The 26683-nt window shown below is 42.4% G+C and overlaps 4 protein-coding genes across 8 annotated transcripts in view; 2 read left to right on the forward strand and 2 right to left on the reverse strand.

Annotated features, from left to right (window-relative positions):
* Window positions 1–26683, forward strand: part of atp2b3b (ATPase plasma membrane Ca2+ transporting 3b) — a 114681-nt gene that overhangs the window by 73058 nt on the left and 14940 nt on the right. The gene's annotated exons all lie outside the window — the stretch shown is intronic.
* On the forward strand, window positions 1140–4919 carry LOC138626653 (ninjurin-1). Its single transcript, XM_069708448.1, has 4 exons — window positions 1140–1245; window positions 3249–3474; window positions 4140–4275; window positions 4368–4919. Exons 1-4 carry the CDS (start codon window positions 1189–1191, stop codon window positions 4450–4452), a joined length of 504 nt encoding a protein of 167 aa, XP_069564549.1. The 5' UTR covers window positions 1140–1188; the 3' UTR covers window positions 4453–4919.
* emd (emerin) lies at window positions 4967–10192 on the reverse strand. 2 transcript variants are annotated; one of them, XM_069708449.1, is made up of 7 exons: window positions 10116–10192; window positions 9689–9767; window positions 9108–9200; window positions 8433–8467; window positions 8312–8337; window positions 6988–7047; window positions 4967–6900 (listed from the first exon to the last, which is right to left on the reverse strand). In XM_069708449.1, exons 2-7 carry the CDS (start codon window positions 9765–9767, stop codon window positions 6705–6707), a joined length of 489 nt encoding a protein of 162 aa, XP_069564550.1. In that variant the 5' UTR covers window positions 10116–10192; the 3' UTR covers window positions 4967–6704. The 2 variants fall into 2 exon arrangements, with proteins under 2 accessions (XP_069564550.1, XP_069564552.1); XM_069708451.1 differs by lacking the exon at window positions 10116–10192 and adding an exon at window positions 9968–10084.
* Window positions 12082–26683, reverse strand: part of flna (filamin A, alpha (actin binding protein 280)) — a 55668-nt gene continuing 41066 nt past the window's right edge. The window contains exons 29-49 of one of the 4 annotated variants that reach the window (XM_069708452.1): window positions 26035–26191; window positions 25752–25941; window positions 24621–24644; window positions 23899–24146; window positions 22336–22410; window positions 20849–20948; window positions 20617–20757; window positions 20351–20479; window positions 20058–20231; window positions 18460–18621; window positions 18154–18357; window positions 17896–18048; window positions 17665–17787; window positions 16703–16969; window positions 16423–16560; window positions 16153–16268; window positions 15165–15297; window positions 14866–15042; window positions 14530–14748; window positions 14240–14437; window positions 12082–13727 (exon numbers count right to left, since the gene is read on the reverse strand). In XM_069708452.1, the coding sequence (XP_069564553.1) occupies window positions 13543–13727; window positions 14240–14437; window positions 14530–14748; window positions 14866–15042; window positions 15165–15297; window positions 16153–16268; window positions 16423–16560; window positions 16703–16969; window positions 17665–17787; window positions 17896–18048; window positions 18154–18357; window positions 18460–18621; window positions 20058–20231; window positions 20351–20479; window positions 20617–20757; window positions 20849–20948; window positions 22336–22410; window positions 23899–24146; window positions 24621–24644; window positions 25752–25941; window positions 26035–26191 (3313 nt within the window). In that variant the 3' untranslated portion in view covers window positions 12082–13542. The remainder of the gene's footprint in view (window positions 13728–14239; window positions 14438–14529; window positions 14749–14865; window positions 15043–15164; window positions 15298–16152; window positions 16269–16422; window positions 16561–16702; window positions 16970–17664; window positions 17788–17895; window positions 18049–18153; window positions 18358–18459; window positions 18622–20057; window positions 20232–20350; window positions 20480–20616; window positions 20758–20848; window positions 20949–22335; window positions 22411–23898; window positions 24147–24620; window positions 24645–25751; window positions 25942–26034; window positions 26192–26683) is intronic. The other 3 variants (XM_069708454.1, XM_069708453.1, XM_069708455.1) reach the window with 3 other exon arrangements.

The following is a 26683-nucleotide window of genomic DNA, read 5'->3' on the forward strand; positions in this document are numbered from 1 at the left end:
ACAAGTTAAGATACAAAAGCATTTTAAAATATTCACAGTTGAAATCTTTCATTTTAAAATGTTGTTAAAGCACTAAGACCACTGAAGCAGATTACATGTTTAGAGCTGAGGCAGAGGAGAAGTATTTGGTTCATACTGACCAACTCCCCCATTTATTTAAACTCTGAGGCTCCTTCATGACAAGATGTTGGGGAATCACTTTTATCAGCTGAGCGGGAAAACGTTATTGTTGACGTTAGTGAGACTCATGAATTTAGATGACCCTGATCACTGTGGACAAGACGGCACATCAGTGATACCCTGAGATGGACCTTTATATGAGTCTCTACATGTCATATAACAGTGTTATATTTAGGGTTTAAAGGGTTTGAGGACTCTACAATTATAAAACAAAAAGATACAATAACTAGTAGCTTTATTTTGGGGTTATTGGGAGAAGAGGGATTTTAAGGAAACTGGAAATTAACATAAATCAAAAACTGTTTCACAACAAAAAATTGTCTCAAGGAATTTTTTTTAATATATTTGGATTTGAGCTCTCAGTTCTTTTTTGTGTTTTCATTATCTCCTTTTTTTTTTTTATAGAAAAGTCGGTGAGGTCATTAAATGCATATAGTAATAAAAGATATATTAATGTCCTGTTCTTCTATTACATTAAAAAAAAAAAGTGACATGTTTCATGAAAGTTTTGTATTTCTTTATTTATTTGCTTGTATTTTTTTCTTTTTTTTTGTATCTGTGAAAAGTTTATTTTTCCATTTTTATCTATTGGTTTACACAATGTAACAAATAAATTAAAAAAAGAAAAGAAAAAAAGAATAAGAAATATTGAAGCTTCTTGATTTGCAGCAACAGGGTTTTAACTTTGGTACATTCAGTCTTATGAATGTGGAGTTTTGTCCAGATGGTTATCACGTTAATGATGTTGTGACCAACAACACATGTTCAAGACAATTCAGGAAGATGGGACTTTGGGGAAAGAGCCAAAATCTCTTGCTCAGTGGATAACAATAAGGAAATGGAAGAAGTGTGTTTGGGAGTGACGTCAAAAATGCACAGTGAACAGTGGGAGGAACACTTCACGTCCCTGACACCAGAGGAGCTGCCAGACTTGTTAGTTCTGACTACACCATCAACTTTCTCCTCGACGGGACAGTTTCCTCAGAGCTGGTTATCAAAGAGAGGAGAATGGAGCTCAGACTGAACAGAGAGGACATCGCTCTGAATAAACTGGGAGATGTAGAGGTAAGTGACAAATGATAAACCTGTTATATTCTGTTCTCTGAGGGCCAAAGGCCAAAAAAAAAAAGCTGCTGCTTGTATTCAGATGCAACTAAATATCCCATTTAAGAGGAATGAAGGGTTGTTTACCCGAGTAGCCCAGGTGTGTGTCAGAGTACTGAACAGCTTCACTTGTTCACGTCGATAAAAAAGAAACCTCATGAAACAGTGTATAAGCAGTTTGTACAGGACACACCCGGTACGTAAATGTGACCCTCAGATACAACAGGTTACAGCAGCGGTTTAGATGGACGTCACAGTACAAAGTAAATAATGATTAAATACATTAATATGTCAACTTTAAACAACAGGTGGATATGTCTTTTATTTATTTTTCTATTATCAAAAGGGAGCCCAAATCACAGGTCAGCTTCGGTCCCCAGTGGGAAACTCTCAAGCCCCAAAAGTAGTTGTAAAATGAAGAAGACATTTTTATGAGTGACACAAACCGAGCGACTCTTTTTGTTACCAGAGTTTGATCATTTCTATCGGCTCAACGATAGAACAGGACATTAATATATCTTGTATTACTATATGCATTTAATGCATAGAGTTTGATCATTTCTATCGGCTCAACGGAGAGAGACGCTAAAGAACTGCTGTGTGGATCTAAAATTGCAAAAGTGTGCGGAACATCTAGTTTCCACATGGAAGAAAACTCTTTGGGTGTATGGACCCTAACACATCTCAACACATGAATAGGTCCCACTGGTGCTTTAAAGTAATGCTTCCATGGTGATTGTGGCTCCTTAAAATAACCGTGATCATAAACATTATGTCTACCAGTGGTGACTTGAATGATTTTTTTTACCGATTTTTTACACTTTATTTTTCTAGAGAAACACAGAATTGCAGAACATAGAATATAATAGAACATTAGTCATTACAATGATGGAAACAAATGCCAGTTCATCCATTGAGGAGTCAGTAGTCATTTTTTGGGGTCACATACCCAATCCATTTTTATTAAATTCATCAACCGATTTAGAGAAAAAGTCATTCTGTCAATATCTTGAATATTTGTTACAATATACATCCAGTCAGACTTTGTTGAAGGTTAAGACTGGAGCTACTTAGCTGCTCATACAATCTTTAAAAGATATTGGTCTTGCACTAATAAGTGAGCTAGAATATTGTAGAGAAAGAGCAGTAAAATTTCTCACTAAGATTTCTCCACCTTTAGTTGAAATAATTATGAAAAAGCGAGACACTAATAAACATTAAGATGACTGCATTCCAGTCAGGTGAGATAAATCCATGATCCCACAGTCATCGTGACAGGACCTGAGCCACGGATCACACGTTTATCTCCCGTCGGCTTTTCCTGCTACAACAAGTCAAAATATCTGCTGAGAAAAAGCTCTTTAGAAAAGTAATTGTGGGGGAAAACCAGAAATCCTTTATTCTTGTGACCCCACAGATTTAAACATGTGACCTCTGCTGCAGGTCTAGACCCTTAGGTTGGGAACCACCGCTCCTTTGACTTTCTTTGAGTATCAGTGATGACATAACCCGGTGTGAAATCCCTGCCTCTTTCCATGCCTGTCGGCAGTGTGAGGAGATGAATGAAAGCTTTGTGACTCGGAGGGAGTTGCACCGAGGTGTGACGTCTCGGCCACCTGAGCTGCAGGACGGAGCACAGCGCGCACAAAACAACAACTTTCTCTCAGAAACACAGTTCTTGATCCTCAGGTTTCAGTGTTGGTTCATGTGACACGTTGTCAGGTTTGTAGAAGAGGCCCCGCGGCATGTTGCGTCTTGCTGCCCCGGTGCGTCATCCATCACCTGTCGCCCTGCCTCGCCCACCTCTCACTGCCACACCTGATCACAAAGTAATAAAAACTCCTCTCTTTGTGGAAAACACAGCAGAGCAGTCAGACCTGTTTCATAGGAGAGCAACGAATAGTTTCATCCTCTCCCGTGTGACTTTTCGTGTGACTGTTCAGACGTCTTCTCTCTCCTCGCAGGCCGCTGCTGGAAAGGTATTTCGCCCCATGAACATTAACCACTACGCCACGAAGAAGAGTGCAGCTCAGAGCATGCTGGACGTCGCCCTGCTGATGGCCAACTCGTCCCAGCTGAAGACCCTCCTGTACGTGGGGCCCCAGTACCGGTTCTTCATCCCCCTCGTCGTCCTGCTGTCTCTGTCCATCACGCTGCAGGTCATGGTGGGGCTGCTGCTCGTCTTCATCGGCAAGTTACTCAGGCTTTTCATTTCCACTCCATCAAAACCTTCTTTCAGTTTAAATACATTATTATTATTTTTTTTATCTTATGAGTGTGTAAGTTTGGATGTTGCAAAGAATCAGAGACTTCAAATCAAAGCCAGTAAGGGCTTTGGTGTTTCTCTTGGTGTTTCTGTCATGGCGGAGTTATGGTGTTGAATAATGTACAGAAAAGTGATATTTCAGAACATTATGATGTCACAGCAAAGTTGACCTTTTATGCTATTTGACATTTTTCAAATAGGGAACAGAAACCGAGTTCATTTTGCGACTTAAAAAAAAAGAGTTTCCTTTTCTAATAAATCAAACAGAGTGACTGAGGTCACAGTGACCTTTGACTTCCCACCAACTTTTTTTTTTCTTTTTTAACAAAAAAGATGAGTTGTTACATTTGGCAGACGTCAAACACTTCCGTTTTTTTCGGGTAAGTACAGAACGGCAGTGAGTTATTTGGGACATTAAACTGTGGATATTCAATTATTATGCAAGTAAGTACACAGAGTACTTGTTCAAAGGGAAGTACACCAGCCGAGGTCTCCGTCTGCTCGTCCATCTGTCGTTCTGTCTTTCCTGCTCATCAGCGTTTCATGGAGCTAATTTCCTTTTTGCCGTTTTGTGATCGTGTGCCAGCAGTGAAGTACGATCTGAACGACGCCAGGAAACACGGCAAGCTGAACATGATGAACAACGCGGCGACGGTCTTCGTCTTCTTCACGGTCCTCATCAACATCTTCATCACCGCTCTGGGATTTGAGAGTCACGCTGTCAGGTAGACCGAACACTGAACACACACCGAACACACGCTTCCACACACTCTGCTCTCCGACTGTTGGAAACTTCTCTCATTGTTTTTCTTCACAGGACAGCAGCGTGGCCGGCGATGTCAATACCAGAGCACCAGTTCTCCCCTCTGCCCGTTGACCTGAACGTGACTGGTGGCATTTAGACGACCCGTCTTTGGACCGGGGCCTTTAAATGTAAAGAGTTGTTAATGGGACAGCAGCCTTTCAGATATATCTGGATCACCAAAAAAAAAATCCTTGAATGGATTTAATGGATTATGTTCGCACAGAGAGACATTTGTGGATCCAGATAACCAAAATCCAAAATCCATGACTACTGCCTTCTATTCTTTTAACTGCAGACGCCAGTAGACTCTGCTGCAGCATGCTGACCTTTCACCTTTGCAGTGCCAAGGTCATCTGTTACCAAATGCACAGAATTTGCACAATATTTTTTTCTCACCAGTTTATTCAAAGCTTTTATTTTGTAAATATAAGTGATTGAAATCGTTTTGTTTTCAAATGTTTGACTGGTGGAATGAAACTAGTTTATAGTTTTGTGACTACATAAATAAATGAATGAATGAATGAGGTCAGTAAAGAATATGACAGCTTGCATGTTTGGAAATATGTTTACAGTTTTGTGTCCTTTAATGAATTTTCTCATCTCCAATGTCATTTTGTTTATAGAAACTTTATTGAAAATCTCCTGATTTTGTGTCTGTATAAATACAGAAAACAGTCTTTGGTCTCTTATCTGTTGTACTACAAGACATGATCACGTACAGAGCACACAAATAAGAACAAATCACATCTGTTACAAAACGAAGACGAAAAAACTGCGAGCACAACATTTTGTGGAAGAAAGCATAGAAATTAAAAGAGAAGGTGAGAATTATTCTTTATCTTTATTTGGTATCAACAAAACCTATGAAAAGACGGGTGTGTGCACTTGTTCGGTTGTGGCTCGTTTCTAAGGTTGTTCAACCGCTGCGGAGGCAAGTTACAGACAATAATCAATAATATCATCTAGATAAATTGAATTACTTTAATTTAGTAAAGTCAATAATATTCTACTAATGGTTGTTCTCGAAGTGTGATTATCCGATTTCAGTTACAACAGCTTCCTGCAAATGTTTCAAAATAAAAGCCTTGTTAAGAAATGAAGGTCGATTTAAATGCTAGAGGGCTTTTAATTTGAAAGTTGAGTTTAACAAGGCGTACAGTAGTTGATCAAGACACCACTTCAAGCTGATTGGGAATCAATTAATAAACCTTAGTTGTCAGTCAGATTTATTGGCTCTCTGGCATTAAATCTGAAGATGTGATTGGATCTTCAAGCATTTTAAAATGCAAATGAATGTGGACCAGATCAAGAGAACTGTGAACACTTTGTTTCCTGACTTGGAGAGAAAACGTTAAGGAGTGTTGTTCCACTGCTAAAGTTGTTCATTTTGCTTTCGGCTTTTTGCACAAACCTGATTTAAAATGAGTTTATGTTTATGAAGATTGCTGTTCGTCTTGTTGTTAGAGGTTTGATTACGTTTTTATTGCAGTTGTTATGATCACTAGAGATGAAATTACAAAGGTCAGTGATAAGCGTTATAGCCAAAGAACATGTGTGTTTCTCCCTTTACAACGGCGTGATTCAAGTTTAAACCTCCTGGTTTTCCCAGTGACGACCTGCATGAGTAGGTGAAGCACCGAACAACTGTACTCGACTACAATTATTTGCAAGTGTCAAGTTCCTATAAGCAGCAGGAAAATGTAAAGAAAGCCTACTATTTGCCGCCTCATCAGAAGAGTATATTTGGCATCGAAACAATATTCTCACATCTTGATTACTTTCCACATATAATTGTGCTCCATTAATTTCCACTTTTAAGCTATGAGGATACATTGAGCAAAGAAACTCCTCAAAGTATAAAATTATGACAGTTTCAGTTACGATCAGTGATTAATTCATGTTTTTCGGATAGTAACACTTTCAGTCGATCTGTTACTGTCTGACAAACATTTTGACGCAGCCGTGTTTCCTTTTTGACATATTTCGTCCTCTCGCTCCTCAAACGCTTCTATTAAGAGCTGTTGCTCACTGGGAGTAAAGTACACTGCTGTGTTTAAGTCAACATTTGAGCTTTTATGGCACAGAGGCATAAGGTAATAAGGTATGTGACACTTTGTTGACACACACATTTTTTTTCTGTTTTGGTCATCCAATTGGGATTTAGTGACACTAAAACATACCGAATATTAACGGCCTTTAGCAGTTTCTGTATCATCATCATCATCATCATCATTTTTAGGGTCCACGGTGGTCACACTGAGGGACGTAAGTGTCCTTTCCACTGGAGAAAAAAAGGCCTTCAGTGGAATGAAAAAAAAAAAATAATTCTCATCCTGACAACAAACCCGATCACTGAACCCCGAATGGACTTCCTCCGTCGTCCATCACTTGATTGAAGGCGTAGTAGACGACAGCTGCTAACACAGCTAACAGCAGCAGTACCTTAAACGTCTTCCCCACACTGCCTCCGGACTTCTTTGCGATTGGCTGCTTAGGTCGCACTGCGCTGTGATTGGTTGCCCGGTGGGTGCTCTGGACGGGGGGCCTGAGGCACAGGAGGGAGGAGGAGATTTAGATAAGATGATGAACTTGTTTTCTCGAAACGGTCTGTCGTTCATACGGAGAAACTCACTCTGTGTCTTGGTCCGATTCCTCATCTTCGTCTGGCTCAGCACCGATTCTTTGTTTCAGCCTGCGGGGAGGAAAAAATGTGCACCAAAATTTATATCTAACAATAAAGTCATATACATGGTTAGTAACTATCCCTGCTGTAAAGTAAATATGAGACCAATATTGAGGTACTCGTACATTACTTAAGTATTTTCATGTCCTTCTTGTCTCCTACCTTTCAGGTGGAACTGGTGCTTTGTACTCCACCACAGTTGTGAATCGTTCCTAGTTGACTAGTGAAGTCAAAAGTGAAGCAAATCCAATTGGTTTCTAAACTCCAGTTTCTATTTTATTATCCATTCATTGGTTCTGCTTCTGATTGGACCACAATACTGTTCTCATAGTTTAATAGTAATGCAGAGATGAAGGGGAACTTTGAAGCAACTGAGTGGTGGAAATAAAGTAAAATAAGGCGACCGAATGATAAAGAAAGCTGTCGTGGTGGAAAAGATGAAAGTTTCCACAGAGTTTCAGATGGTTTAATGATGATATGAATAAGAGCTGGCTAATTCTATATAATAGTTAGTTTGCTGATAAAAAGAAAAGAAAAAGGCAGCGCTGGCTTCTGTTTGAGAAGCACCCAGAGAGCTACAACGGGTACAGGTGGAAATACATCATGAAAATATGGATGAATTTGTAAATTTGACTTCATGAGTCGGAGATATTTCAGGTTCATTTCTACTGTATGTTTTGTGGTAACTGGCTCCATCGTACAGCAGCATGTCACATAATAAAACATCAAATATACATACACATCGATAAACTGCTGTAATCCAACACATTAAACTAAATTTCAAGTCCTACTGGACCCGTCTGATGTCCAGAGAGGTGTTTGTGGATATTTTATGGCAGCTTGGTGACATTTACAGGTGATTTACGTGTCCTGCTGCCTTCAGTGATTTAATTTACCTGAATAAACATGGTTCATTTCCAACAAAATACCAAATACCTGCTTTGCTCTGCCTCAATTGAATGAAGTGCTCTGTGTTGTTTTAATGGAATATAGTGGTACTGCTACTTAAAAAAAACTAAATTATTATTCAATTTAGTAAAAAAAACTTCTACAAATAAGCCTCATGGGACCCAACGACACTTTTTTGTTGCACTGCGACAGGTTAATCAAGGTATTTTGTTGCATCAACGTCTTTTACATGCCATGTGCTTTTTCTGTGTGTGTGTGTGTGTGTGTGTGTGTGTGTGTGTGTGTGTGTGTGTGTGTGTGTGTGTGTGTGTGTGTGTGTGTGTGTGTGTGTGTGTGTGTGTGTGTGTGTGTGTGTTAAACTTACATGTTGGCAGAGCCTTCGTTTCTAGTCTATAAAAATAAAGGTTTGTGAAATGTTATTCACCTCGTACAGAAAATATGAGTTAACATAAATACAGAGGGATCGGCAGAAGATCAGGACTCACCGGACTGTGGTACGTGATGTAGGTAACTTCCTCCTCTGTAAAGAAAAAAAATACCACCCTGTGGTTTAATGCCTTCAGTTTCATTTCATTATCTAACATTTTGTGAGCATTCATCAAGTTTCTTCCATTTGGTCCATTAATAGGGACGTTGTTTCTCATCCAAGTCGGGGTCTAAACATTTTGTTCGTTGTAAAGATTGACCTTATGACCTTTGACCACCAAACTCTAATCAGTCCAACCTTGAGTACAAGTGAACATGTGTGCTTTAAAGCAACGGATAAATCGATGATCTCACGACATTTGGTCAGACAAGGCGAGTCATCTCAAAGAATCAACTTTTTCAAATTTTAACGGACAGAATTTTATTGTTTTAATCGTTTGTTTAACAGTTGCATTTTTTCTTTTAATTGAATATAAAATAAAAAATAAAAATCTTCTCTCTGGCTTGTGAAACACTTTGAGATGCGTTGTTGTATGAGAGGTGCAAAATAAATCAAACCGAGCTAAGTTGAGTTGAGAGTAATAAACAGTGAAGAACAAACAAAGATGGGAATAGGCTCTGCAACCAAACTCTCAATCTTAAATTTCAATAATGTACATGTAAAAACATGCTGTGGACGGAGGACATTGATAGACCCACAACTGAACAAAGCCGGGTGACACAGAGCCTCCTACCTTCCTCTCTGTAGTAGGTCTTATCAGAAGACGAAGACGGAGCCTCCTTCATGGCCTTTTCAAGCTTCTTCTCATACAGCTTCCGAGTTGTGCCTGTATGTTCACACAAATACATCAAAACTGCTTCAGCATCTTCACAAAAACACACGAGGCGTGTCCTCATGTGATATACGGTCAGTTTTATTCATCCTATGAAGGTGCAACGCCTGTTAAAATGCAGGATTAAATACGTGAGTTATTTATAAACTAGAAGCAAAGAAATTTAAATGTAACGAAGTAGAAGAGCAACTTATATACACTATATATATATGTATATATATATATAGTCATACATTTGTGTTATTAGTAACAGTATTGGTATGTTTACAATGTTCTAGTAGATACTTTTATGGTGGAAAACATGAAACAATGAATTCCAGATACAGAAAAAAAACAGCAAAATTGCTTCAATGGTCTTTGTGCATGAGAGTGCGTGCGTGTGTGCGTGTGTGTGTGTGTGTGTGTGTGTGTGTGTGTGTGTGTGTGTGTGTGTGTGTGTGTGTGTGTGTGTGTGTGTGTGTGTGTGTGTGTGTGTTTCATACCGACTACAGGTCCATGTTTGATGCCATAGTCAGCAAGCAAGCCGCTGATCTCCGCATCACTTTTCTGGCTCAGAGACATCTGCAGACAGACAGACAGACAGACAGACAGACAGACAGACGGGCCCGCATGAAGAGGGAGGAAAGACAGGAGACTCTTTATGAACGCTGCCGTTCAGCAGGAAAACTTACCAGAGGCAAAATGTGGAAGTGAAAGCAAATAAATCGACGGAAAATGCAGTTTAAAAAAAATGTTTTTCATCTTTTCCATAGAATACTCACCGCGCCATGATAACATGTCACCGACAGTATAAACGTAAAACTGACTTTACTCTCGCGCGAGCACAACACGAGCTATTAAAAAAGAAAAGAAAATGGCAGATGAACCCGTTCAGAGTTCTAAAGTGGTGCTGAAAAAGATTTAACTTACCTTTTGAAAAAGACCGGAGTTGTGATTTAAAGGAGAGGAGAGCAGAGTCCAGAGGGAGTGGGCGTCACCACCACCGAAATCTGACCAGCGTAATTAGGCACACCTACAGTTTATCCTGAGGGCGGGGCTTCTGACGACCCGGACTGTAACCCCGCCCACAACCCAAGAACCAATCACCGGCAGGGCGTCCCTCCCGCTGATCTAATGTAGCAACAGCCCAGTGGCTTCCACACTGGAAAGTGGATCGTTTCTGAGCAACAGACTTCCGCCTGACTTTGGTATATATTTCAAATGTATTTTGTACTTTGTATTTTGTATTTTGTACTTGTATGCAAGCTCTTTTTTACAAATTCACTAAAATGATACAATGAATGAATATATATATATAGACATATATATATATAGGTAGGAGGCTCTGTGTCATATATAAATATACAGTATATATGTGTATATATACAGTATATATGTATATGTATATTCATTCATTATATCATTTTAGTGAATTTGTAAAAAGAGCTTGCATACAAGTATATACATGTATATACATGTGTGTATACATATATATATATATATCATGTATTTTGTACTTGTATGCAAGCTCTTTTTACAAATTCGCTAAAATGATATAATGAATGAATACACATACATATATATATATATATATACACACACATTATATATATATAGTTATTGCTTATAAAAATGAACTAGCTATATTTCCATCTGTGCAAATACATAAATGAATAAATTAATGCAGTTTCTATCTGTATCATGTTTTTCCTGGGTCCTCCTGTGCACACATCCTTGTGCAAGACACTGCTCCTGACAGCAGGTGAGCACTTTGCAAGGCAGCCATTGGTGTGTGAAAACAGGGTAAAGTGTAAAGTACCGTGACACCATTAAGGTAACAAGGTGCTATATATGTGCACACCATTTGCCATTCTGGGCAATTCCTTGAAAATAATAAATCTATCGAACTACTGCATTCTCATTCTTCATTAAAAGGATGAATTTTATTTAGGCCTACTTTATGTGATATGTCATTTTCTTGCCTCATAGATACGGGCCTCTTGTATTTGCAAAAAACTAAACAAAAACCCAGCCTAACTGGGTTCAAAATGTGGATTTTCTTGGTCAGTAGCACTGTTGCAGTTTTATCTGTACTTTTGGTAGATCTGTTTCCTGCAGAGAAGTAAAACAGTAATTAATATCATGACATCACAAAAATAAGACCATAGGGAATTCTTTACAGAAGATATTTTAGCCTCAGCGATTTGGATGCCGCAACGTCACACTGTAATAACTTCCCCAGGACTCTTTTCACAGAATTCAGACATCATTAGCTGTTGTTATATTCCCTTTTTTTACCCTATAAAAATATAAATTAAATGAGTATGGTTCTTCAATAACAAATATTTTATCACCAATAAAGAAAACTTTTAAATTCCCCTATGTTGTACCTCTTATAAATGGTTTAGTGTGTACAAATAAAAACAAAACCAAATGATACCAGCCAACTTATTTGAAATCTTGGAAATATTAATAATTACCAAGTGATATAAATTGCTGCACTAAATTACTTCAACAAAAAGGCTTCATAATTAAGATTGGCTTGTCCAGAGCTCTGCATAAACAATGTTAGGAGGTGATTGTGTAAGACATCCTGCAGCGGCCTCTGGAGGTAGAAAGTGAATCAGACCTAATAAGGAGTTGGAGTTTTCCAGGAAGGGCGTTGGCTGCAGACTCCAGTAATGTACACTTTCCATTCACTGGAAACTTCCGTGGACTTACATTATATATACTTCATCAAAGCTACTGAGCAAAACAAAAAGCAGAAACACTGCGTCACGGCACAGTAAATCAGCCCGTTACAGTATTCCTGAGTTTCCTATAAGTTTCATCTGTTTTGTATTTTCAGGAGTTTCTCTTCTAAGTGCAAAGACTAAAAAAAAACAACCACACAGACTGACAGAAAAATACTTAGACAACTTTATTGTGTATCAAAATACTGTCTTACAATCACTTTTAAAGCCTTTTTTTTTTTTTTTTTAATTTCGGACAGGATTCATTTTTTTGTTCTGAAATATAGAATAGGCACAGAGCGAGCTTTGGGGGAGGAGGGGGAGAGGGGGGTGAGATACAAAACACTGAGCAGAAAACAAAGCAACATCCGTTCTCTTGTTTTTGGTCACTGTGTTTTACGGACGAGACGAAACACATCATCATCACCATCTTCTCTCCACCGCAACTTTAGAAACGTCCCTTTTTAAACCTTTTAATTTATTCCCCACTCCGACGGTGAGCCACCACACACACAGACCACATGTCATGCTGATGTTCTTCTGAATCAGAGCTTTTTGTGTATCTGGTGGAGTTTTTAAACGACCTAACGGACATGTAGAGAACATGTTGGTGTCACACGTTTAAAAAAACAAAAACAACAACAACAACAACAAAAAAAACACACACAGAAAGCCGTGTTTCTGAGCAGCGGTGTCCAGAGAGAGCACGTGAGACAAACCGCGAGTAAAAGCTATCGTGAAATGCATCTTCCTCCTCTCTGCTCTCGTACGTCGCCCCCATCACTCGTCAGCATTTCCCTACTACTCAAGAACAGCTGTGCCTAAAACTAGATCACACTAGCAGCAGGTACAACAACTGGGTTAGTTAAAGAGCATCATGACCACCACATGCTGGAGAGCCAGTGCTGGGCGTTGACACCACAAAAGACCCCCCTCCCCCGCCGTATCAGTAACAGACAAGCTGACTTTTATTACGAACAATTACGGTCTTCCATCAAAGATATAAACCCAAACGTCAGGAAGGCACGTTACTCCTGACACTCAAGGTCTGTGATTGTTCATATGAAACTGAATCCATTATTTACTGTATATGCATGAAACAAAAGCTCCTCCAGTGTAAACGGTAACTTTCCATCAGAAGCAGGGGGCCAAAATGTACTGCTGTGACACCACGCTAAGCTGTCCCGTTATTTCCAACCAGTTCAGACGACTCCACTACTGTCCATTTATGGCTGTAAAATAGCCTAAAGGCCCAACTGACTGCTTGCTTACAGTAATTAAAAAGGTGCATTTTTTTGTTCTCCTCCCTCAGTTTTACTGGATGATGTGATGAGCAGAAGAATGAAATAGGAAATGAATGAACCGTAAAAAGAGGGCTATTCAGCGTGCTCCTCTTTGGGCTGGATTGCAGTGAAGATTTTAAAAATATCCCACTTGTGGAGAAACACAGAAATCTGGTTGATGTGACAGTTAGTTTTTCTATCTGATTAAATAGTTGTAACATAATGTGGAACACAGGAGGGACTTGGAGCTGTAAACAATGATTGCTTAGATTGGAGATAGGATTTCAGTTGTTTTAAACAGTGGTACAAGTTTCTGATTGCGGAGCTGTGCGGTTTTTATTTTTAGACAGTGATGTGGTAGGGGCTGCCGGGGATGTGCTCGTCCCCCCACTTGACCACCAGGATGTACTCTCCCTTCTCTTTGAGCTGGTAGCTGACGTTGTACAGACGATTGCCCAAATGTTTCACCAGGATCTCCTCGCAGGGGACCTTGGGACCGTCCACGCCGACCAGGAGCATGTTACGACCTGCGGGACGAGACGCAACACGCGAGTACCTTCATCAGGTTATTCATATTAGTGTGCCCCGACTATTATAATTATACTATAATTAACGAGTAGTGATCAGAAAGTTTTAAAACTTTTCTGTGCAGCACAGGAGCAGGCGAAGCAATAACTCTGAAGAGGATATCAAATATAACTCCATTATTTGTGCAACACAAGTTGAAGCAGCATCAAGACAGCTTGTTATTGGCTAAAAGGACAAATATGTGGGTTGAAGTTTCAGTATGAGGTTATTACTGTGATTATGCGGACACCGAGCATGCAAATGCAATTTTCTGACCACAAAATACACATTTTGTTTATTACTCCACATGTAATAGTAATTGCTCTACAAATGACAAATGTATTTGCTTGTAAACAATCTTTTTTGCGCTCAAAATATGAAAACAGACACAAATATATTTCCATGTACTTTGTCCAAAAGTGGGGTTGAAAAAGAATATAAGAGTCTGTTTTAATATTCCGACTCTACACACCTGCTTTGCTGCAGTCCACACTGAAGCTGTTCTTCTGACCGATGAAGCCTTTGGTCAGGCCCAGGCCCTTCGCCAGCACCTTGCTGGCGTCCGACTGGGGGGGAGCGCTCTGCTGAGAGCAGCTGATGGCCCGGGTCACGGGGTCAACCATGACGGAGGAGGTTTCATGCATGCTGTGGCTGGCCACGAGCTTGGAACCTAGAAGACGGGGAGGAGAGAGTGTGAGTTCACGTTGGAAGTATTTCTGTTCAGTTTTTTTTTTTTTAAAGAAGAACAAAGATCGTCCTCACCAGTGATTTTGGCCTTGAAGGGGCTTCCGACGATGTGGTAAGGACCGCCGTACTTGATGGAGATGAGATAGTTGCCGGGGGCCATCGGAGTGTACGTGACCTTGTAACCTTCGGGACACTCCACACAGTCCATCTTCACCTTGGACGGCCCGTCGATGGTCACAGCTAAAGCTCCGGCGCCGGCGTTGCTCGTGTTCACCACAAATTCACAGGCGGTTCCTAGAGGCAGAACAAGGACGGTTGAAGTGAAGATGAACGTTTAAAGAGACTGTGATTCACTTCCACTCATTCCCCCCCCCCCCCCCCTGTCGTGTTGTGTAGAGGGGCGGTGTGTACCTGTGGTGCCTCCCTCCAGTCCTGGTCCGTAGGCGGACACCATCCCGGGGTCTCCCGCCTGGCCCATCTCTCCAACTCGGATTTTAAACGGACTACCAGGGATGTGACTTCCGTTGAACTTCACATCAATCAGATAGAGACCGTTCTCTCTGGGGATGAACCGCACTGCATACTTATCTAAACAAACAAGAGGGGGAGGGGGGTAGGGGGGACGCTAAGGCTCATGAAAATCCTCAAAACGTGGCTTGAGTCGAGTGGGCGAGGTCTGGAGGTGTGCAGGTGAGTCTCCCTTCGGTTACCTTGGTCGATCTCCGTGACGCAGCACTCCTCCAGCGCTCCAGACGGGCTGTGGACCTTCGCATCGATCACCCCCTTCGCCCCGTTGAGGCTGACGGCGAACGACGCCGGCTGGTTCACCTTCAAACCCGACTCCTGCTCGACAACACACACTCACACACTCAAACAACTGCACCCCCAGACAAACAGCTGTCCAGTGTTCCTCCTCAGCAAATTACCTTCACAGCGTCATATTCATACAGCTTACCTGGAGGTCGCTAACAAGGCTAAAGAGGAGGGCTGTGCAGTGAGAAGGCAGAGAGCAGGTTGTTAAAGAGGAGCTGGAGAGAAAGACACAGTGGTGTGCTTAGTGAGAAGGAGCCAGTGTGCCAGTTGTGCAGTTTGGGAGTGTGTCTATCATGTGCATGCAGCCGAAGATGCATATTAACAAATGAAAGTCGGCGCATTTCCACTAGAAAAGTTTGACATCTCACCGACTTTTTCTTTCATACTGTTGTACGTGATTTGTGTGAGTGCGAGAAGAGACAGAGAGGAAAACCAGCCCATGTCAGACCTCTTTAACCCTTTAGCGCCCCGTAACACTCTCAGGAAGGGAGGCTGTTGGGAGCCTTTAGAATGAGGCACGAGAAACACACACAGTCCTTCAGTATCCCAGAAGCCCTTTCACTCCCCAACAACACAGCAGCAGCCGATCCTACGCCTGCACCTCTAAGCTCCAATCTTATTCAACTTATTCTGCTTTTTTTTTTTTAAAAACATTGCACTTTTTTAAACTGTCTGCATTTACTCCCTCGTAAGCTGATCATATTTGCGTTTTATGTAAAATCATAAAACCTGAAGTTGAAATACCGTTTTGCAAGAGAAACCTGGTTTCTTTCAATCTGATAAAGTACAAAAAGGGAAACTACGAGCTGCTGCTGCTGCATTGCGGGCAGTGTACTGCGGCCTGGCGTGTGCGCACACGGATGTGTGTGTGTCTCAGAGCCTCACCTGAAGACTGGCAACAGTGAGGCGGCGGGCGTCGTCTGAGGGCGAGGCCACCGGGACGATGAAGGGGCTGTCGGGGATGTGCTCCTCATTGAAGCGGATCGACACCTCGTAGTCGCCTACCGGGGGAGAAAAATTCACAAAACGTTCATGACAAAAAAAGGACGAGCGAGAAGCTATGTTAAGCGGAGCGAAACAAAAACAAAACAACAACACTGAACAAGAGAAAGGTGTTGAATGCTGCATGCTCAGTTCTCTCGCCGCTCCTCTCACCGGGCTCCTGCACGACGTAGGACACTCCACTGGAGCCGTCCTTGCGGTCTTCGAAGGTGATCTCAGCCTTGCTCGGCCCCTCCACGGCGATACTGAGGCCTCCAGCTCCAGCCTCCCTCGTCCAGATGCTGAACTCGGCTACACAAGGCACAGAAGCCACGACAGTCAGGTGTCCACACGGTGTAAAACATCATACTGCAGTGCACGCACACGCAAAATCACACACACATATAGACACAGACACACACACACACACAGACGCAAAAAACACCACACCGACCTGGCACTCCAGCCTCTGCTCTCTCCAGGCCCGGCCCTCCAGCTCGAACCTTGTGAGCCCCTCCCTCTCCCAGGGGGCCCACGGTGAACTGGAACGGGCTGCCGGGCACATGCATGCCGTTGTACTTCACACACACTGTGTGCACCCCCGTCTCAGTGGGGACGAAGCGGATGCAGTAGGTGTTGTTCTCTCCCTCCATGATGTCAGCCTTGTGCACCTGGCCGGACGGGCTGGTCACCTGAGCCGTCATGTCCGCTATGCTGATCTCTGAAGAGACACACACACACACACACATGAAGAATCTCTCTACTTTTAAAGGTGATCTACAGTCAGTTGCATTAAACTGTCACCACAGCAATGCTCCGCTCAGATTTGCTAACATCAGACACCAAACAGCAGGATTTTCAAAACTATTTTTACAAGTCTTTTCACAGCAGTTAAATTCCATCAAAAATTAAGTAGTCTGATTTAAGCAAGAATATTTACATATTAGTAAACATTTATTAGAAATTTACCTAAGTATAAGAATTACAAAGATATAATGCAGAAAGGCCCCTTTTAGTGTATATTACTGGATTTACTTTTCAGTAACAAAATGACCTTTTTTTTTTTTTTTATAATTTATCAACATAGAATTTCAGAACTTCAAGAAGAAAAAACACACTCATACACCACCAGTCTGATATAATTACATTCAACTGAGATCGAGCCAACATCAGATCCAGTGTTCTTAATCTGTCCAAAGGTGTCCAACCAAGTCCAAAAACATCCCTTGACATTGGAAAAGCCGAGCTACAACCTTCATGACAGAGGGAGGATTTCCAAAACCTCCTCATACCGATCGTCTTTAGAAATTAAAAAAAAAAAAGAAGTGTCCCCTGCTCCTTATTTTAGCTTCCAAAGTATTCTAACAGCGGATAAAGTTGCAGTGACCACAGAGGGACGTCATTATTTTATGTTACCTGGGATCTTGAGGCTGAGGTCGCACTGGCTGCCGACGTTGGCGACTGATGCGGCTCTCCTCTTCCTGGTGATGCTCTCCTTCATTCGGCCCTCCCCGGTCACCTTCACCGTGAACGCACTCCCTGTGCGCGCACACACACACACACACACACACACACACACAATCCAATCAGGTTAGGGGTTATAAAACATCTCTGGTCTGTAATCCCTGACTGTTTCCTGGGAAGTACCTGGCACATGTTGGTCAGCAAATTTGACGTTGATGATGTAATTTCCTGGTTCAGTGGGGAAGTAGGTGATCTTGCAGGTGCCGTCCTCCTGGTCCTCCGTGTTGATATCCACTTTACTGGGTCCCTCGATGGACAGACTCAGGCCGCCATAGCCTGTATGGAAAACAAAGAGTGGTAATAAACATGAAATCTGAATGGGGGGAAAAAAACAAAAAACTTTTTTCTTACATGGTGTAAATAGTTTGATCAAGCGTGTACCTGCTTCACGGGTGTCAATGAAGAACTCTGCAGGCTCAAAAGTCCTGCCCTCACTCAGGCCCGGCCCACTCACATGCACGCGGCTGGCGTCTCCGATCTCTGATTGGTTGATCATTACAGAAATGGGGCTGCTGGGAATATGACGGCCATTCTTCTTGATGTTCACAAGATGCTCTCCGATCTCCTTCGGAACAAACGAGATGCCTGTGACACAACACACGGGCGGAAAAAAGTAGGAGGGGGAGAGTTAGTGTAAGAAAATCCTTTCTGTCGATTTCTCCTCGCCGGCGTCGGACGAACACTCACCGACGTGTCCGTTACGCAGCAACTTCAGCAGACAGGGATCCTCGCGGCCCGACGGCGTGGTGAGGGAGGCGGCCAGCTGGCTGAGGTCCAGCTCTCCGATGTCCAGCGGGATGTCTGCAGCGGAGCCCACCTTTAGATGGGACATCCTCATGGAGTCGTCACCTGGAGACGGTCAGAGGAGAGACGGTAGGATACGGCAGCGGGTTCCAAACTCTTTGTCATCTTTTAACATGTAAATTGATTGTTTTTAAATCAGATGATAACAATATTTGGAAAACAATTAGGCCGCCTAAAACGGGAATCTCAGAAAGATGATTCGGTTCCGACAGTTCTGATGTCTGCAGCAGAGCGAGGCTGCTGCCGGGATGAAAGTCGACACCTTTGAGGAAAATGGTAGATTGCTCTCTCCGAGTCGGGAGGAAGTTGTTACACCAACTGAAGAAGTTTTACCGCTCAGGATCTTGTTCATGACTGAGGATCCCGGCTTTAGCGAAGAGGGAGACTTTTGATTTACCAGTGAAATGCACGTTTCAAACTCTGATTCTAATTCTGGTTCTTCATTCCCTTGGCCACCAGCCACAGCTCTTCACAATAGTGAAAGAGCCACCAGCCACAGCTCTTCACAAGAACACGTGGAACACTTCACAATAGTGAAAGAGCTGTGGCTGGTGGCTCTTTCACTATTGTGAAGAGCTGTGGCTGGTGGCTCTTTCACTATTGTGAAGAGCTGTGGCTGGTGGCCAAGGGAATGAAGCGGGAATGAAGAGACCAGAATTAGTTTTAGTAGGAAAGCCGCTGCTGTTTCTCTTTAAAAAAAAAAAGAGGAGCCAGTGGAAGCAGTTTGGGTCTGATCAGGATGTTTGCCAGGCATGTTCAATTATTAAGAGACCGCAGGATAGACCCAGAACACGCAGGAGAGATGATACATGCCATCTGGCCCGGGAATGTCTCAGGATCTCCCAGGAGGACATGGAAGAGGGAAGCATGTAATAAACGTATGGTTATCATTATTCCTGTTAACTACCGATTCATAATCACTTGTTTTCTGTCTTAAGTGATGGGTTGCTGTGTTTGGAGTCAGACGGTCTCCTTTTATGTGGACTTTAAAGCTTCACCCAGCAGCAATGTTAAAGGTCGTAAATTCCTGACAACGCATATGATCCAGTTGCTTACTGGGATTTCTGTTTCATAATGATCTCTACGTGGTTTTGGAAAACGATGTGCTCTGTATATCCGACCGATGGAAACGATGCCGTGAAGTCTCTGTTCAGTATAAAAATGCTCGACCTGAATTCTTTGAGACTGCATTGAGGAAATATTGTCTCCTATGCCGCAACATAAATATATTTCTTTTGCGACGACAGCAGGTATTTGCATTTTTCTTTCAGAGCCGAAGGACCAAGCAGCTTTTCCACAACAGAAGTCTGGACTGCCTTGTTAGCCTGCTGCCACGGCAACCAGACTCCGTATAAACCGGGGGAAAATGGATGGATGTTACAAAAACATCCAGGCCAACGTGAAAGTTTCTGCAATGTGATGACGTTCGACGGTGGCCTTCATAATCCCAGTTAATTGAGGATTGGAGAGTAGATGATTACCAGTAATCCGAGCAGAGTAGGGGCTGCCAGGGATGTGCTTGTCATTATATTTGACCAGGATGCTGTAGTCTCCTGGCAGGACCGGCAGATAGGACACAGTGCAGGTCCCATCCTGGTTGTCCACGCAGCTGATGTCTGCCTTGGATGGACCCTCGATGGCCAGAGACAGGCCGCCTACACGAGGACAAGACATGAACACAGACAGTGTTGTTGGTGATTAGGTTTCTCTCCCAAGTTATAGATAATTAATCTTCATGGTTTCTACGTATACGTAGATACATATGACTGCATACCCTCTCCAGCATCTTTGGTGTTCACGGTAAAGACAGCCGGCTTGTTGACGGTCCCGTGGATGAGGCCGGGTCCGTAGGCGCTGACGTTACCGCTGTTCATGTAGTCCACGAAGAACTGTAAGGGACTTCCTGCAAATGGACAAAAAAAAAGAAGATAGAGGACGAGAGAACTGTGATTTGTGTTGCCATTAACCACTATTTTTTTTTTTTTTTTTAACCTTCTAGTGGTAACAAATTTCTTCTGCAAACACTTCAAAGTGAAGTACCTGGGATGTGGATGCCGTCGTATTTGATGTCCATCTCGTGCAGACCGGCCTCTGTGGGAGCGTACTTGACGGTGACGGTGCCGTCCTTGTTGTCGGTGATGTCAGGCTTTGCCACTTTGCCTGACGGCATTCGGACCTCCCCTTCAGGACAGAAACATACTGTGACACACAGGCACCACCGAAGACATCCACAAGGACTGAGGTTCAATGTGAGCAGACTTTATTATGTTACCCGTTATCTCTCCCTTCTGGATGGTGAATGGGATGACGAGGTCAAAAGGTCGCAGTCCTGCCACATCCAGACCATTCATTCCCATTGGTCTGTCTGTTGCCTGGGAGACAGAGGACAGACTGTGAGGAGGTTTGCGGTGATGCGTGTGGTTACAGCAACAGCACATCACAATCAAACACAGTGCAGGACAGAGCGGTGAAGCTTCCAAACACCGACAGAGAACAACAGGATGACACAATCATGAGATGACATGACAATGGAGGTGACAATGGTGATCATGGTCAGGGTGATGTCACCGACACACACTGCGAGAGAGAGAGAGAGAGAGAGAGAGAGAGAGAGAGAGAGAGAGAGAGAGAGAGAATGAGATGAGGACAACAACACCAGTAGGTTGAGGGAGGATGAGGAAGCACAAAAAGCCATTTTGATAAATGTGGAGCAGCATGGCCACATTGGTGATTCTCAAAATGGCTGCTTTTATCTCTCATGCTGTGTTTCAAATGACATACTTCTCTTAGTACACTAACAAATACTGTTCTTCCATGTTAGGACTCTCAGTTGTGTATTGTAGGAATTTAGACAGTAGTTTTATTTCAAATCACACGCTGCCTTTCTGCACTGAGAGGAAATGACCTCATCATGTGAACACATCACCCTCCAAAATATCTGCAGCTTTTATTATTTTACCCAGAAATCAGCATGTTTTTGTGTCCTCTGTTTAACACACTCAATGAACACACTGATTCTTCTGTCCAGCAGCAGCAGTGGAAAAGAAACACTGTGTTCAGGAACAGCTGCAGCTTGTTCAGACGTTTTATTTTGAAAATATTTCACATAAGTGGCCACGCCCCTGCCTCTACGTAACCAAGATGGCGACCGTCTGGGGTGGAAATTGTCCAGCGTTTCACACTTCATTTTTTTGGAGCGTTTTGAGTGCATCATCCTGGTACTTGTAGTGAACTGCATGTTTCTGGACTGACAGTGTGAACACACTGATGCACTTGAAACAGTGAGTGTTAGTACAGAAGTACAACATGTGGAACACAGCCTCAGCGTTTGACATGAAGCTAAACAGTCTGGTTGCACAAATAATTTTATAATGACTAATATAATATTTAATTCCTAAACTGCAAAATAAATATTGACTGTGTTACTGAATGAAAACGGACTCTGCATGTTTTGGATGTTTGAATGCGCCTTCCTGTTTCTGTGCAGCTCTGTTCACCCTCCATGTGTTTAAAGAATCCTGTTTGTGACATGGAGGAGGTGAAGAGAGGGGAAAAAAAAAAGCCCCCTCAAAGATGAAACACCTGTAACCAGAGACTGATGCAGGGTGATGAAGGGAGGCTGTTTGTGATGATGAAGATTAGAGAAAAAGAGGAGGACATGGAGGGTGTGGTGGGAGGGAGGGGGAAGAAGAGAGGGAGAGAGGACGTTGAACAACAGCGCAGCTGAGAAGGATGAGAGAGGCTGGAGGTTTTAGGTACCCAGGGCTGTTGAGCGTAGTACTGGGGCATTTGGTTCTGCTGCATGAGCTGGTCTGATGGAGCTCCTTCCAGCGCCTGAGAGGGATGGGAGGTGGTGAGGAGGGGGTATAGGGGATTTAGAGGGTAAAAAAGATGATAAGGGATTGCAGGGGAATAGTAATAATAATGTGAACATGCGTGGTGTCATCAGGACCAGATTCACGGAGCCTGTGTAGGAAGAAACGGCGACAGTCTTTGGTCCACGCCTGTTGAAAACCCTGGAATCGCCGGTCAATACTCACTTGAAGGTATTATTTGTAAAAGCTCTGGAACCTAAGTCGACATCAGTCTGGTTGTAGAGTGAATCATAGGGACATCTCAGCTGCTCTAGTCAGGAGTTGTTTAGTTAGGTTGAGGCAATAAGAAAGACTTTCCATCAAAAGTCTGTGATACTTCCCAGAACAGAGCGAACCTGACTTGAGATGCAAGACTTGCTTTGGATTTGATCCAAAACACTTAAAAAAAAACAACACTTCACCATCAGTGTAAAAAAAAGAAAAGAAAGAAAAAAAAAGTATATTTTGTGTTAGTGTGTAAAATAAGTCTTTATAAAAGACAAATTGAGAATTTAAAACCTTCCTTTAATGCCCTTCAAACTGTACTTTTTAATTTAGTACTTATGGCAGTAAAACAATAATGCTAAAAACATCTTTATAGAGATGCAGATTACAGCATGTCCACTCTGTGTGGTCTTACAGTAAATCTGGACGAGATCACACACAGTGAGCCCCCTACATCCCATTTACCACAATTATAACACTAAACATTGCCTTCTATAAATCAAAGTGCCTTTGTTTATAGCTGCAGTAGTCTTATGAAATAGTCTGAAAGAATCAAAACACTTTGACCCAGGATTTCCACTCCAAGTCAGACTGTCAAACTTGACTTTTCTCTGACTAAAAAAAACCCCTGATATTTAATGACCAATAATGAACTTGCAACATGCAACATTTTTTCCAAATGAGAACGTTAAGAAGCCAGCATGCGTGTTTGATAGATTTATAGTAGTTTTCAAACTTGCATTTAGTTTTTCTATCATTTTTTAAAATAAATTACCCACTCTTTAAAATCATTATTTTGTAACCAAAGCTCTTGAAATCCACATTTTCCTGCATCTTTGCCTTCCTAAGCAGGTACAATAAAATGTATTTAGTGATCTCCACTTGTTGACAAAGAGAAAGAGGATAAAACTACTTTTTGATCAACAGCAATTCAAATTTAAACACGCCCCAAAATTTTCCCTGATAGTCAGGGACGACTTGGCCCAAAAAATGACTGACTTTTCCTGTCTGGAAAACAGTTAAAATTCCCTGATATACCATTAATTCCCTGACACACAGGAACCCTGTTGACCTCTCCAACTTCAAGACTTTTTTTTTTTAAATAGTTGTTCTGTTTCTGCATCCTTTTTATCAGTTTTTCCGTCTGTTCTTGTTTCACTACACTGATGTTTGAGTAAAAAAAAAAAAAGTATGCTTAGTCAAACTGCTCTGTATAATTAAAGGTTAAAATGACATCACTCACCGTGACTTGGAAGGGACTGTTCGGGATGTGCTCCCCTCCAAACCGGACGCAGATCACATACTCGCCCGGCTGCGGCGCCGTGTAGAAGATGTCGAACGTGCCGTCCTCGTTCTCGACGACGTCCACATCGAGCTCCGCCCCCTCTGGCGTGCACACGCTGCACGTCACCTTGCCTTTTCCTGCAGCCTTGGCGTCCACCGTGATGACAGTCTGTTCGCCGATTTGGATAGTCGGTCCGACACCAGCGCCTTAAAGTAGAGATGATGAGATGTGATTTACAACCGTTTCTTATAGACACAAACAGACGCACACACACACAACATCCAGCATGCACATTCAACAACCAGGACACCAAGTTAAAGTCTGATGAGATCTAGTCGTGTTATTTCCAGCTACTGTCTGTTGTTACCAACGAGTCATGTTATTATCATACAAGTTCATGTAGAACCGAAAGCTAGATAAGCCAAAGTGCCATTCCACCATGCCATCCTGCACCTACTCCGTTAGTCTATTAGTCTGACCAGTAAAATACACGAAAGGGGAAACTGAGGCACGACGTTATCAGATGAAGTGGAGAATGAGATTGGAAAGGGGAGAAAAGGTACGGAGAGAGAAGTGTAGAAAACAAGAAGCATCCTGTTGAAAGCTGGCACCACTATCCTCCATGCTGACAGAAGAAAGAACAAGTAGAGCAGGTCGTCCACGTTACGAAGTAGGCTTACCTAAACCGTGACCGCCGATTGAGACTGATAAAAGGAATGGTGAGAAGCGGGGGGAGCGAGAAAAACAAAAAGTGACAAATAAAAGACAAGTCAGGTGGAGCTGTGTGGGTGGGGAGGGAGGTGGCAATAACTGTGCTCCGAACACTTGGACAAAAACAGTGATGGAGTAGTGTGAAGCAGGGAGGAGAGGGGTGGTGGTGGTGCTGGTGTGCGCGTGTATGTGTGCACGTGTATGTGTATGTGTGTGTATGCAGCGGGGGCTTGGGTGAGGGGGGGGGGCAGTGTAACTGAGGAGCACAGCGTGAGGAACAACATACAACTGCTCAGGAAAATAAATATGAGATACGAGCAGCAGGTTCGCTGAGATGAAATCTTAAATGGCTGATAATTCTCAAAAACGATTTATAATTAAAAAAGGAAGGAATACATTTCAAAGTAATAGTTGCATTTTTTTTTAAAAATACGAAATATTCTTCTTCATTTATGTCTTCAGCTTAGCATGAAGACTCTTAAGTGGAAGGAAATAAACATCTGGCCTGGCTCAATCCAAATGTAACCAAAACGTTTCTACCAGCACCTAAAATTCAAAATCTCAAATCTCAAAGGTTTCATCTCAATAAAAACTGCACAAAAAAAACAACCAAGTTGTTGTTTTATACAGAACAAACGAGTGCATGAGTGCACCTGCATTTCCAAATACAGTTCTTCAAACTCAACCTTTATATAGTAAAAATGGCTGAAAATCAGATGAAGCAGAAATGTTTTACTTTACTTTTTTGTTCTTTTCAGGGACAACCAGCAGCTCATTTGCATTTGCTATCAAGAATAAGGACCTTCCGGTAAGCCTTCCCTCTTGGAACAACTTTTAGATTTGTGGGGAGATAAAATTCTGAAATCTGACCTGGCTCCGGAAAAATCAGGTTACATTGTGTATATCAGTAAACACTATTATCACGCGGAATAACACTTTTTTCAAACGGTATATAGAGAGCAGAGAATGGATTTAGAGTCAAAGTAATTATATAAGCGTCAGGGTACTATTATTTCTTCCAGGTTAAAACAAAATGTACGAGTAAGACTCGAGTTCATCTCTATAAAAACATGCGGACCATCTAACTGCCGTGTGCGTACCTGTGACGGTGCACTTGCTGGCGTCTCCGGTGGGCAGAGCCCGGATACGGTAGGGCGAGTAAGGGATCTCGTCCCCTCCGTACTTAATGAGGATGGTGTATCTGCCCGTCATGTCTGGCACATAAGACACCAGGTAGGTGCCGTCATGGTTGTCCCGGATGTTGGCCTTCTTAGGCTTCCCCTCTGGGTCCTGTCAAAAAAAAGGGGGCGAGGTTACCAAAGTTATAAAACTGTTGGCTAAATAATGAGTTCATTATTGAATGTGTTAAATGTGAGCACTCACAGTGATCTGCACTGCCAGCAGTCCCTCGCCTGCATCTTTAGCATCAATAGTGAACTCGACAGGCAGAGAGGCGGGCACCCCGGTGGTGTTGAGGCCCGGTCCGCTGGCGCGCACCTTGCTGGCATCGTGGGTGGGGAGCACCTTCACCTTGTAGGGGCTGACAGAGCGAGAGGGAGGAGCGACTGATTAAACGCCAAAAAAAACACTACAGAAAGGCTGGACAACACACTGTAAAACAGACCTGACCCCCTAAAATCACGTTATTGTTCAGCTAACTATTATTACCATGAGTCCATCTGTTTATATTTTTCTTCTCCATCATAAATGGGCTGCATCTTCATTTGCATATTACAATCTCAATTTGTCAAGTGTTTTCACAGTGACAAATATGGAAACATGCAGTGCATGAGGAGTACGGAAGATGAACAACATTATTATAAAATATTGGACCCTCTTGGCCACGAAGCAGAAACGGAGGCAACATCGGTCTATTTTCTAACTGTTGAAATTGGCAGCCAAGGAACTTGTACACGACCACACAAAAGTGTTTATTTTTCACAAAGTACCACTAAACTGTTGTTGTGTACATGAGACAGGGGACACGCACAAAAAAAACTTCTTAGCCAGAATATTTTCTTTTTTTTTTTTA

This window comes from Brachyistius frenatus, unplaced genomic scaffold (genome assembly GCF_029030835.1).
Source record: "Brachyistius frenatus isolate BFR_SWC_R1_liver_20210118 unplaced genomic scaffold, ASM2903083v1 Contig_75, whole genome shotgun sequence".
Taxonomy (NCBI): Eukaryota; Metazoa; Chordata; class Actinopteri; family Embiotocidae; genus Brachyistius; species Brachyistius frenatus.

Excerpts from the sequence above, each read along its gene's own strand:
- LOC138626653 (XM_069708448.1), top strand. The coding sequence starts at position 1,189 with ATGGAGCTCAGACTGAACAGAGAGGACATCGCTCTGAATAAACTGGGA. Across the intron at positions 1,246-3,248 it reads ATAAACTGGGAGATGTAGAG|GCCGCTGCTGGAAAGGTATT; the intron begins GTAAGTGACAAA and ends CTCTCCTCGCAG. Across the intron at positions 4,276-4,367 it reads TTTGAGAGTCACGCTGTCAG|GACAGCAGCGTGGCCGGCGA; the intron begins GTAGACCGAACA and ends TTTTCTTCACAG.
- emd (XM_069708449.1), bottom strand. The coding sequence starts at position 9,767 with ATGTCTCTGAGCCAGAAAAGTGATGCGGAGATCAGCGGCTTGCTTGCT. Across the intron at positions 8,338-8,432 it reads ACATCACGTACCACAGTCCG|ACTAGAAACGAAGGCTCTGC; the intron begins GTGAGTCCTGAT and ends TTATTTTTATAG. Across the intron at positions 7,048-8,311 it reads AACGAAGGCTCTGCCAACAT|GCTGAAACAAAGAATCGGTG; the intron begins GTAAGTTTAACA and ends TCCTCCCCGCAG.